General features: G+C 44.1%; 1 protein-coding gene across 1 annotated transcript in view; it reads left to right on the forward strand.

Moving 5' to 3' along the window:
- Positions 1-13729, forward strand: part of EPB41L4A (erythrocyte membrane protein band 4.1 like 4A) — a 116281-nt gene that overhangs the window by 91959 nt on the left and 10593 nt on the right. Inside the window, exon 17 of the mRNA XM_062513175.1 lies at positions 3302-3379. Coding sequence (XP_062369159.1) covers positions 3302-3379 — 78 coding nt within the window. The remainder of the gene's footprint in view (positions 1-3301; positions 3380-13729) is intronic.

Below are 13729 nucleotides of genomic sequence, written 5' to 3' on the forward strand. Positions count from 1 at the left end.
TTGCATGACGAGAAAAACAGGAGAAAAAAGGACAAAAAGTCCCTTAAAATTGTCAGAGATCAGGATGATCTCATGTGTTCTTGCACCTGTTTCAGGAAACTATATTTTTTCCCACCTATTTTTGGTATTTTATTCAGTTCAGTAAAAGATGGTATTTAATATCCAGTGAAAGATAATATTCTGACAACAAGCATGAACAGCTGCCACTCAGCTGACAGCTCAGGAGCCCTTCTGTGTCCCTACAAGTGCTTTCCTGACAGGGAACAAAAGGGAATTCTATGCGCAATATACAAAAGGTGGATCAGATTTCCATTCCCGAAAAGTTAGAGAAAGGCTTATCTTGAGTTTGATGAAATCGGATGTTTTGTCTTGTACTTTGATAGCCATACTGATTTTTTTTGCTGTTTTGGTACCTTATGAGATAAATTTCTTAAATCACTTAAAGTAAAAACCTTCTTGTCATACTGAAAAATATAGAAGAAAAGAGTCATGCTAATGACATGGAAGTGTGAAATAACAGTGTTGCTTAAATGCCTTATTAATGTTGATGTTAGTGGTATATTTGTTAAGCATCTGACAGGACTGGGGTGGGGAAAGGTATACTTCTGGTTGTGTAAGGTCTGCTGTAGTTCTAGAGCATTTATTAACTCTTCTGTTGTGCTTGAGTGACTCTTTCTGACACCATCTTTTAATCTTCCATCTTCCTTTGGGGTTACAATTTTCCATAGTAACACAGTATTTTTTCTATAGTAACACAGTTTTTATCCCCACTTTGCACTTCACCCAGAAAAGTGTGTTTTTAGCTGGTGACATGGGTAACCTGGCTTCAAATTATGAACATGAAGTTTGGGGATGAGGATGTCACTGCAACTGTGATGAAAACAAGAACTCTCCAACAACATTTTCAATATTAGAAAATCAAGGCATTACTTTATTTTGGCCAGGATGTTGTTTTGACAAGACTGCAAAAGAAATAATTTCATCCACACATAGCCTGGGTGTGCAGAGGAAATCATTCCATGATGCACACATTTTACCAGGTTTTTCACTAACTTTATACAGTCAAAACCCATAGAGATTCATTGGTTCACCATTCATTGGTTCCAAGTTATGAAGTTCATAGTATTTGGTTTTCTATTGGATATGAATTTGTTAGCCTCCCATGCTAATTTGGTCCACATTCTTATCTCTCCTTTTCCAGACCAAGTATCTCCTACCATGCCAGGGCTGATGTTCAGAGCTGATGGTCAGTAATGGTCGTTGATGGTCATTATCTTTTGTGTATTTTCTGTGCTACTCCCAGTCTGTTGAGATGTTAAGCTCATCAGGCCTTGTCTAGTGGCACAAAAAACTTCAATTCCCTTCCCCCAGGGTAAAGGCAAACAAACCTGACTAAAGCTATTAAAAAAAAAAAATAACCTGGTATCTTTTCCAACAGGGAGAAGCTTTTTCTCTGGGGGAATTTTGACTTGGCCAAATTTATTCTCTTCAGGCAAGCTGGGTTGAACTGATTTTCCTAGAATTTAGCTGTCCTATTATTCTAAGACATTTTTGTTTGAATGGGATCTATTTGAGCTAATGATTTCCTAATTTAGGAGAGAGGAGAGAACAGATTCCACAGACCGAGGAATTTAAAGGCTCAGCAATTTGATGAAGGCAACCATAATTCACTGGTATTACGGAGAATTTCATGAGGCTCTCAGGCGTGTCAGAATGACATCTGTAACATTTTCCTGGTTATTTAGTCTTGGTCCTCTAGAAAGCAGAGTGATGTGTGCCTGACCAGATAGAATAGCTCCATGTTGCATCTGAGCTGTTCCCTGGGAACAATTTTCTCCCATCCTTTTTGGACTATTCTTCCTAAACCATTGAACATGCAGTGAGCAGGTGCTGGTCAGCAACTTCCTACCTTGTCATGAAATGCTTCCCCTTACCTGTTACTTACACCTAAGGAACTGCTTTGATTCCTTTGCTTGTTTGAGATGTAGTTTAACAAATCTGTCCCCTTATGCATGTCAACTATCAAAGAGCAAAAGAAAAGCCAGAGGGCATAAGAAAACGCATATCTCTACCAGCATCATCAGGAGTTACCCCCTTATAGCTCCTATTTCATGGCCAGAGACCTCAGAAGAAAAACTCTGTTTAAACTCTGTTTTCCACTGCTGCAAAACCATCACCGATTACAACTCCAGACAGCCTAAATCCCTATAGACCAGCCCCTGTTAATTCAGTCAGCTTTCCTCATTAATCAGCTGAGCTGTCAGGATAGCAGAGAAACACATCTGTCTTTGGGATCATTAATGGAATCACAGAAAGGTTCAGGTTGGGAAAGATCTTTTCCAGATCATCAAATCCAACCATTCCAAGACCATCCTCAGACCAAAGAACGAATGGTCCGAACAAGATTTTGATGAGACTGCCTGTCTTTAGAACATAGCCAGTGGTACAGTGGCAGAGTCCTGGTTTCTTGGACAAAGCCCTGACAGTTGATCTGTCTACTGCAAAATGCAATCACAGATTTAGGGGTGAAAGGTAGTGGAGAGGGGTTTGCCTGTAGCTAGTGCAGCCTTCTATTTTTTTCCATAAAGAGCAGCAACCAGTGTAACTAGTGTAACTTGTGTTTCTTCTGTGCTGCCTAACATTCCCTTCAGACAAGCTGGGTCAAAGTGATTTTCCTGGACTTCAGCTGTCCTGTTTTTCTAATGCATTTTTGTTTGAGTGGGAAATATTTGGAGATAAAATATATTTCCTCATTTAGGAGAGAGAGAACAGACTCCATAGACTGAGGACTTAGGAACTTAGGATGGAAGTTGAGAGGTATAGAATATATAGATCTGTGAACATTTTTTTTTTTTTGCCTGTAAACCCAGAATTGTGCATCATTTCTGTTAGGTATACCACAATGTTCAAGAAGAAAAGAGCCATACGGATTAGAGATGAAACATTTCACGCATCCAAGAGACAGACTGATGTGGCATGTGCAAAAAGAATGCTGAATGATAAAATAATACACATTTTAAAAAATAAATGAAACAGTTAAATTATTGAAAATTAAAATAGCACTCACCTGATACTACACTCTGACTGCACTACTGAAGCAGTTTTTTGAAGCAGTTCTTCCCAATCAGTTAATGAGAAAAAGATAATATGACTTTGAGGTGTAGACAAGCTCTCTAGAGTAATTTAATTCTGATTTTCTGAGTAATGGCTTTGCAGTGTTGTTCTTTCCTTATTTAGCACAGCAGTAATTCTTGTGTTTGTAGATAAATTCATCCTGAGATGTTGCTTTTCTCTTCTCCAGGTCACGGTCCCGCTGTAACACCAGCAGTGGCAGTGAATCTGAAAACTCCAACAGAGAGCATCGGAAGAAGAGAAACAGGTGACAATATACTAAATATTTTAGGCAGGGAGACATGAAACAGAGAAAAATGAACATTGACTTTTCTCAGATAAACCTAGTAAGAGGGGATCTATCACATTTTATGTATATAGAGTCCTCCTGAGGCAGCTGAAGACCCATCTCTGAATAAGAGTGATAATTGCCAGAACACATCATTATAGTTGTATGCTATGAATGCCTGCCCTCCTGTTGCTTGGGAAGACCTCAGTAATGAACCACAAGATCAAGTACAGGGCTCACTTACACAATACTTGCAATATAAATGCAAATAATATGATAGTGACAAATGATAAAAAAATGACAGTGATATTCTCAACATATACTTCACAAATTCAAGTGGAGATTTTTTTTCAAGCAGAAGATAAGCTGCTGAGAAATCAAAATATTTTTAGTGGATATCAATCTCAATGTTATTTTTAAATTCATGTATTTAATTGTATAAAGATTTTCTTTTTCAAGATGTCAGGTGTGGGCCCAAACCCAAAATGTCTGCATCATCAAGTTTTAATAGAACAGCAATAGTTCATATCAAGTGATGCTAACAAGTCATGTATTATCCTTGGGGGTTGGTTCTTTCCATTTTCCCTCTGTGGAATCTTCCCCATTGTCACGCTAAGATACCTGTTGACTGGGCCCTGGTGGCAAGGGGGAAGGGGGAGGGGAGGGAAGAGGAAACCCTGCGAAATTCAAACAGCCTGAAGAGCAGACGGAAGGCTCTGGCTCAGCCCATTTCCCTGGCGGAGTTTGGACAAAAAAGACGATCACCGCCTCAGCTCCATCTCTACCATCCCAGTGCCGGGAGCCATCCTCACTGCTGTCAGACCCTGCACTGCTGCCTTCTGGCTGTAACCTGCCACCATCCAGCACTCTGCTGAGCATTGGGACCCACACCGTGAGCGGAGGGCTCTCTCCATCTCTCTCTCCCCCTGGGACAGCTCTGCCATCACCCCCAGCCCTCCTGCAGCTCTGTGGGACCTGCCTGCCCCCAGCACCAGGAACTGCAGCTCAGGGAAAAGGTGCCTGCAGCCAAAAAACACTGGGACTGAGTTACTGCTCTGCTTGTGGCTAATTTCATAGCTGTTGTTGTTCTTGTTTGTCTTGTTAAATACATTAGTAAAGAACTGTTACTCCTATCCCTACATCTTTGCCTGAGAGCTCCCTTCAGTTCAAAGGGATGCTTCTGCTTTCCTTAGCAAACACCTGTCTTTCAAACTAGGACAGATTTTGGTGCCACAATGTGCAGCCCGAGGGCATTGAGAGGAAAGGGTAAAAAAGGAATAACAGTTCTTGAGTTACCTCAGTTTTGTGTTAGGTGGCATCATGTTGTCCAGCTTACCATGGTTTGGGCTCCATGTAGCCACAGCTTTATCTCTCCCATTTGCAATTCCTTACTTGAACATGGGTCCTATATCTCAGGCTGCTGTAACTATTATCCAGTTCATTTTGTGGGTTGATAACATGAGAAATTCATGGATTTTTAACTTCCTCTGGAAGGTGGGCACATGGATTCAGGGCTATCACACTCTAACTGTATGTTTTTGGGGCTACTTTAATAATGGTACATACTGTGAGGATATGACACCAGGAAAAATTTTGTCCCAACCCCTTACACAGTTTTTTGGGTCTGCTCCACCAGTTTTTGAAGGGTTCAAATCTCTTCTAAGTGGTTATGATATCATACAGTGCCTGACATTGCTAATAGGCCTTGTAAACCTGTTCTATTTAACATTCTGAGATGAGGGGAGATTGATTTGGATGACAACCCTGATACATCCCCCAAGAAGTAGGGATTCTGCCCCAGAGCCTGGCCCTGCCCCACAGACTAAGGATGCTGCCCCAGAGCCTGACTCTGCCCCAGAGGTTAAGGATGCTGCCCCTGAGCCTGACCCTGCCCCAGAGCCCAAATCAGAGAGGAACCACCCAGAGTGGGTGGGGTTTCTAGTGAAGGAGATGGGACAGATGCTGAAGGAGTACCTTTCTGCAGCTCTTGAGAAACTCTCCCCCTGCCTTAAAGAGGGAGAACCTGATGGTGCAGCAGTGGAACCCACAAATGTTACATCTCTCCAGGTTCCAGCTGAACTGCAAGGGCACTCACAACCAGCAGCAGTTGCCCCTGTGGAAACCAGAAAGTCTAGGTTGAAAACAAAACACCTAGATAATAAGGATCAGAAAGCAGGGCCCTCACAACCAGCAGGGGAGCAAGAGGTTGAGATCATCACGGAGTCCCTGTCATAGGAGAGTCTCTGTAATCTGCGTAAAGATGTTGTACGAAGGGGCCGTGAGGCTTTTACAACGTGGTTACTGCGGGTCTGGGACCTTATGGGTACAGGTGTGCAGCTGGATGGTACTGAGGCAAGGAATTTGGGACCCCTGACCCAGGACTCAGGTGTGGATCACATATTCGTAAGGGAGCCAGGCCCCCTTTCCCTCTGGGAGCAGATTTTAATGAGTGTAAGAGAGAGGTTTATCCATAGAGAGAGAATGCAGGAGCATTAGAATGCACTGGAAGACCCTTGAGGACGGGATCCAACAGCTGAGAGAAGTGGCAATACTGGAGATACTGTTTGGGAGGGGTGGACAACATGACAATGACCCCAACAAGGTCAGGTGCACGGGGCAGATGTTGTGGAATCTCGCACACCTGGGGCCATCTCAATACACCACATTCATTGCAGCCATTAATGCTGTCACCAACCACGAGACAGTGGGTTCTGTTGCCAATAAGCTCAGAAATTTTGAGAGTATGATCAATGTCCCAATGCAGGCTCAGGTCTCTGCTGTGATTAGAGAATTCAAAAAAGGAGATGAGAGGGGTGAAGGAGGAGATCAGGAAAGTCAGTGCAGCACCAGGGCGAGTCACAGATCCCAAAGTTAGAGGCCAACGTCCTCCAGCTAGGGAGAGAGCGTACACCCCACGAGCTGACCTGTGGTTCTTTCTGCGTGACCATGGGGAAGACATGAGGAGGTGGGATGGGAAACCCACTTCTGCCCTGGCAGCACGGGTGTGTCAACTCAGGGAGGGAAACACTAACCAAGGGAGCTCCACTAAAGTGAAGGTAGCCTCAACTTCCCATAACCAAGGTGCAGGGTATTACAGAAGGGAGGATGATTTGTCAGATCCCCATGAGGGAATCTCCAATATGTATGCCCAGGAAGGAAATAATAACCAGTGCTAGAGGGGCCCTGCCTCTGGCTAGGGAGAGGTACGGGAAAACCAGATCTCTTAAATGGTGTGGATCCGATGCCCTGGCACATCAGAGCCACAGAAACATAGGGCATTAGTGGATAATGGTTCACAGTGCATCCTAATACCATTGGGACATGTGGGGGAAGAACCTGTTTCCATTGCTGGGGTGACAGGGGGATCACAGGAACTGACTTTGCTGGAGGTGAGCAGGTGAGCCTGACTGGGAAAGAGTGGCAGAAGCATCCAATTGTGACTGGCCCAGAGGCACCGTGTATTCTAGGCATAGACTTCCTCAGGAATGGCTATTACAAAGACCCAAAGGGACTCAGGTGGGCTTTTGGAATAGCTGCTGTAGAGGCAGAAAACATTAAGCAATTGAACACCTTGCTTGGACTGTCAGAGAACCCATCTGTAGTGGGACTCCTGAAGGTGAACGAGCAGCAAGTGCCAATTGCCACCTCCACAGTGCACCATGGGCAGTACAGGACAAATCGAGATGCCGTGATCCCCATCCACAAGATGATCCGTGAGCTGGAGGGCCAAGGGGTGGTCAGCAAAACCCACTCACCCTTCAACAGCCCCATCTGGCCTGTGTGCAAGTCTGACGGAGAATGGAGATTGACTGTGGACTATCGTGCATTGAATGAAGTGACTCCACCGCTGAGCGCTGCCGTGCTGGACATGCTGGAACTCCAGTACGAGCTGGAGTCCAAGGCAGCAAAGTGGTACGCCACCATTGACATTGCCAATGCATTTTTCTCCATTCCTCTGGCAGCAGAGTGCAGGCCTCAGTTTGCTTTCACCTGGAGGGGTGTGCAATACACCTGGAACCGACAGCCCCAGGGGTGGAAACACAGCCCCACCATCTGCCATGGACTGATCCAGGCTGCACTGGAAAAGGGTGAAGCTCCAGAACATCTGCAATACATCGATGACATCATTGTGTGGAGGAACACGGCAATGGAAGTATTTGAGAAAGGAGAGAAGATTATCCAGACTCTGCTGGGAGCCGGTTTTGCCATTAAGTGGAGCAAAGTCAAAGGTCCTGCCCGAGAGATCCAGTTCCATGTGGCAAGATGGGCGGCGCCAAATCCCCACTGAGTCATCAATAAGATCACCGCGATTTCTCCACCAACCAACAAGAAGGAAACACAAGCTTTCCTAGGTGCCATAGGCTTTTGGAGAATGCACATTCTTGAGTACAGCCAGATCGTGAGCCCTCTCTACCTGGTCACCTGGAAGAAGAACGAATTCCACTGGGGCCCCAAGCAGCAGCAAGCCTTTGTCCAGATCAAGCAGGAGATCGCTCATGCGGTAGCCCTCGGCCCAGTCAGGACGGGACCAGAGGTGAAGAATGTGCTCTACTCTGCAGCCAGGAACAAGGGCTTGTCCTGGAGCCTTTGGCAGAAGGTACCTGGTGAGACCCGAGGCCCACCTCTGGGATTCTGGAGCTGAAGTTACAGAGGGTCTGAAGCCAACTACACTCCAACAGAGAAGGAGATCTTGGCTGCTTATGAAGGAGTTCAAGCTGCCTCAGAGGTGATTGACACAGAAGCACAGCTCCTCCTGGCACCCCGACTACCCGTGCTGGGGTGGATGTTTAAAGGGAAGGTCCCCTCTACCCACCACACTACCGATGCCACATGGAGCAAGTGGATCACCCTCATCACACAGCCCGCCTGTATTGGAAACCCTAATCAGCCTGGGATTTTGGAAATAATTACAAACTGGCCAGAAGGTGAAAATTTTGGTCTTGCTGATAAAGAGGAGCAAGAACAAGTGAGCCAGACTAATGAAGCCCCGCCATACAACCAACCGCCAGCAGATGAAACTCGCTACACTCTTTTCACTGACGGTTCCTGTCGCATCGTGGGGATGAACCGCATGTGGAAAGCAGCCGTATGGAGCCCCACACGACAGGTTGCACAAGCTACCAAAGGAGAAAGTAAATCAAGTCAACTTGCTGAACTCAAAGCCGTTCAGCTGGCCCTGGACATTGCTGAAAGAGAGAAGTGGCCAAAGCTTTACCTTTACACTGATTCATGGATGGTAGCCAATGCTCTGTGGGGTTGGCTAGAAAGATGGAAAAAAGCCATCTGGCAAGATAGGGGAAAAACAATCTGGGCTGCTAATGAGTGGAAAGACATTGCCAGTCGGGTAGAGAAGCTACCCGTAAAGGTCCATCATGTAGATGCCCATGTCCCCAAGAGTCGGGCGAATGAGGAGCACCGACACAATGAGCAAGTAGATCAGGCTGCAAGGATAGAGGTGTCACAGATAGACTTAGACTGGCAACACAATGGAAAGTTGTTCCTGGCTTGATGGATCCTTGATGCCTCAGGTCATCAAAGCAAAAATGCAACCTATAAGTGGGCACGAGACTGAGGGGTGGATCTCACCATGGACAGTATTTCCCAGGTTATCCATGACTGTGAGACGTGTGCTGCCATCAAGCAAGCCAAGCGAGTGAAGCACCTCTGGTATGGGGGGCGGTGGTCCAAATATAAGTATGGGGAGGCCTGGCAGATTGACTACATCACACTGCCTCAGACACGCCAAGGCAAGCGCTACGTGCTGACCATGGTGGAAGCCACCACTGGATGGTTGGAGACCTACCCTGTGCCTCATGCCACTGCCTGCAACACCATCCTGGGCCTGGAAAAACAAGTCCTTTGGAGACATGGTACCCCTGAGAGAATTGAGTCAGACAATGGGACTCATTTCAAGAACAGCCTCATAAACACCTGGGCCAGAGAACACGGCATCGAGTGGGTGTACCACATTCCTTATCACGCACCAGCGGCTGGGAAAGTGGAACGGTGCAATGGGCTGCTTAAAACCACCTTGAAGGCACTGGGTGGGGGGACTTTCAAAAACTGGGAGATTAATCTACCAAAGGCCACATGGCTAGTGAACACCCGAGGTTCCACTAATCAAGCAGGCCCTGCCCAGTCTGAGCCCTTGAGAATACCAGATGGAGATAAGGTTCCAGTGGTGCATATGAGAGGTATGCTAGGAAAAACTGTTTGGGTAAACTCTGCCTCCAGCAAAGACAATCCAATTCGTGGGGTGGTTTTTGCTCAAGGGGCAGGTTGTACCTGGTGGGTGATGCAGAGGGATGGAAAGACCCGATGCATACCCCAAGGAGACCTTGTTTTAGGGTAAACTACCTATGATACTGTGCCTGTATCTGTAACTACATGTATGTCTATAATTTGAAGATTTTAATTTGATGTAGCATGATGGCATGGGAAAATTGGGGTGAATAATGTTGGGGGTTAGTTCTTTCCCTTTTCCCTCTGTGGAATTTTCCCCATTGTCATGCTAAGATACCTGTTGATTAGGCCCTGGTGGCAAGGGGGAGGGGAACGAAGAGGGAAACCCCTCGATATCCAAACATCCAGAAGAGCACACGGAAGGCTCTGGCTTGGCCCATTTCCCCGTGGAGTTCGGACGAGAAGGACGATCGCAGCCTCTGGTTCCATTCCTGCCATCCCAGCACCAGGAGCCATCCTCACTGCTGTTGGACCCTGCCCTGCTGCCTTCTCGCTGTAACCTGCCACCATCCAGCACTTTGCTGAGCACTGGGACCGACACCGTGAGCGGAGGGCTCTCTCCATCTCTCTCTCCCCCTGGGACATCGCTGCCATCACCCCCAGCCCTCCTGCAGCTCTGCAGGACCTGCCCGCCCCCAGCACTGGGAACTGCAGCTCAGGGAAAAGGTGCCTGCAGCCAGAAAGGGACTGGGACTGAGTTACTGCTCTGTTTGTGGCTAATTCCATAGCTGTTGTTGTTCTTGTTTGTCTTGTTAGTTATACTAGTAAAGAACTGTTATTCCTATCTCCACATCTTTGCCTCAGAGCTCCCCTAATTCCAAATTTATAATAATTTGTAGGGAGGAGGGATCACATTTTTCAGTTCAAAGGGAGGCTTCTGCCTTTCTTAGCAAATACCTGTCTTTCCAACTAGGAGAATTATATGTTCTATTTTTCTTGTTACTGTCATGAAAAAGATGGCATCACTACTGACTTCCTAGAAATTCCCATCAAAGCTACATATTTTATGTTGCAGTGGAGATAACAACATCCTAGAGGTATTTCTGAAAATATACTTTTTAAAAGCATATAGAGTTTCCTTATATTACATCAACAGTGAAGAGAAATATAACTAGACAAAAGAGGAACTGTTTTAAGGTAAAGCTTCTAAGTTACTGTCTGCATGAACTGCCATAATTTCTTCATGTCTTGTATTCAGTGATAAATTATTTCCAGATCTCTGGAAGCTCTTAGAAATAATTGCATGCTAGGTAGTGCTGCAGAAGTATACAGTATAATTACATTTTCAGCATGACTTGCAGTAGTTAATGTTAAAAAGTCATTGTGACACTCAAATAGGATGGCATAAAGCACATCTGAGACGTAAGATTTCTTTGAGGCTTACCTAAATTAGAGCACAGTCTTGTAATGTACTTGATTAACAAAAACCTAGTGTGCATGCAGGGTTTGTTTTCCAGCTGAAATTTAAGTGACATGCTGAATGTAGTTTCAGTGATCAGCAGTAAATGGTATTTTGTATCCCTTTCTCCCAGAACACTTGCCAGTTTTTTTTCTCCTCATGTGAAACTCCTTGTGCAGGGAGCTCCACAAGCAAGTGAAAGAAATTAGAGACTGACCACAAGAATGTTTTTAAAAACTCCTGGTAATATAAAGACTGAATTTTAAGAAGGATTAAGTACTGCCTATAATTTTTTGAAGAATGAAAGTGCCTTTACCAACCCTTCCTCTCTTAAATGAAAAAAAAAAAAAAAGAAAAATCAATGTTTTGGCGTAGTTTCCAAAATTTTCACATTTTCAGACATGTAAGATACAGCAAAAAGGTTAATGTTTCAGCATCTCTAGTTCTTAGGTGATCACTTGAAATCCAACAAGGTACAAAATTGTTATAAGTGTTCAATTAAACAAGTACTAAATCAGCTGGAAGTCTAAAACTTGTTCCTTGTGAGCCACTGCAGGAAAATAACCAGTCATATTCTGCAATTTCTTAGCAGCCACAGGAGGAACATAACAAGCTGAATGGTCACAGGCACTGAGTACCTTTCCTGTTTTCAGAGTTGAGCTAGCCCTAGCTGGGTTAAATAGGACATTATGAGGCTTGCAACTGCTGTTACTCAAGTTTGTGCTGTTGCATGGACTAATAACAATTTATTTCTCAGTACAATAATCAGTTCCCTGATACAAACAGAAGCTAAATTGTTTTATTGGAATAAAATGAGTGAATATTCACATTAACAAAATAAATCTGCTTCTAATCTTAGTAGAGTAGAATGTATTATTCACATGATAAGAGATCACTGTGAACTATTTGCCAGGAGAAAACAAATTATCAGAGAAAACCAGAAATGTAGGTGAGAGCTTTCTGAAGGTAGAACACTAGAAAAATCTTGGGGAAAATCTTTTTACCTCACCTCAATCTTTGATGCTTCAGTCTATTATATGAATGTTTTCTCCTAAGCAGATGTTCATATGAAAGTGAGGAAGAACCTGTGACGAGCATATTTCAATCACAGAAGAAATGCATTTGTGTTTTCAGTTCTTTGGTCAAAATTTATTGTGTAGATAAAAGGAGCAGACAATGTGTACTGAAGCACAGTATCCTTCCTGACTACTCTTAGAAGATTCATCTGATTAGAATCAGAGAGTGACTGAATGTTTGAGGCTGGCAGGGACCTCTGGGTGCCACCTGGTCCAACCACTGCTCCAGCAGGACCACCAAGAGCCAGGTGTCCAGGACCCTTCCCATGCATCTTTGAAAACTGCAATGGGCTGTACACGGGCAGCAGTTTTTATTCAAAAGTATGTTTAAATAGAAATCAAGATTTGAGCTAAATTTATTCCAGATTTTTTTTGTCATTTCTGTCACCAAAAGCTAAAAAAATTGCCCCAAAATGATTAGAATTTGAACATTGCATTCAAATAATTTATTTCATGTAGAGATGGCAGTACCTTGATCTTTCACCATGTTAAAAGTGAGCATACTACCTTTCTTTGCAGCTGGAAAATGTATGTTTTGTTTCTTCATGTCTCCATCTAGTATAGTCATGCTGTGGTGCATGCTGACACTGCTTGTTTTAATAGCTGCAATGCTAACTTTATGTGTTTAGATTTTTGGTATTTTTGTGCAAGTGACTGCTGTGTGTGGGAGGCAGTTGGTAATGTCTATACCATATGGGAAGATTGCTGTTTGCACAAACTGGATTATTTGGGATGAAAATCACCACTCATTACTTATTGCTGTGTGAGTCCTACTAAATCCTTAGATAGAGTTTATGTTAATACCTGTCAGCAGATTACAGATTTTAAAAGATTTGCTTAGAAATCAAAACCTGGGGTTGCAGTCTTTCCCAGATGCTTCATACCATTTGGTAGAGTTGTGGCTATTTACAGTAGTTGGGATTGAACTCAACATTCATTATGCATGTGAGAGAAGATCTGATTAAAGGCAAAGCAGTAGCTGGTTTAGCCTGCTACAATTCCAAACTCAAAGAGAAAAGTACATCTAAAGTTAAGAGCAACAACAACATACTTTGCATTGCCTACATTTCCAGTGTAATCCCTTTATCTCTGTTGGCTTCTTTGTTCGTTTTACCTGTCAGTCTTCCCCTCTGGTCTCTCCAGTATACCAGTCATACCATCTGATCAGACACACTTGGGTGATACTTTCTAGGGATGTTTTGAAATCCCTGCTGAATTTTAAAATCACTGCTGTAACCAATCATATCCATTTGCTTCACCACCTTAATACTTCATCCCAGCAGTCATATGTGCAACCTTGAAACTGTGGGAAGCATCTGTGGAACGCTGGTCAAACACTGCCTAGCTGCCTGGAGGGCTGTGGCATTGTGGAATTACTGCAGTCTGCTAACAAATGTGCTGAGTTGACAGGATTTTTATATTTGGCTCAATCCATAATGCATTCCATTAATGAATTCATTGAATTTAAAGAAACCAAATTATAAAAAGAAGAAATAAAAGGCATAGCATGTAATTTAGATCACACAAGCCATGACAAGGACCAAAGCTTCAGGGGATGGTGCAGACAGAGTGCCACAGAGATCTGCATGCATCCTGAGCTTTGTTGCAGGT

Source organism: Cinclus cinclus, chromosome Z (genome assembly GCF_963662255.1).
Source record: "Cinclus cinclus chromosome Z, bCinCin1.1, whole genome shotgun sequence".
Classification (NCBI taxonomy): Eukaryota; Metazoa; Chordata; class Aves; order Passeriformes; family Cinclidae; genus Cinclus; species Cinclus cinclus.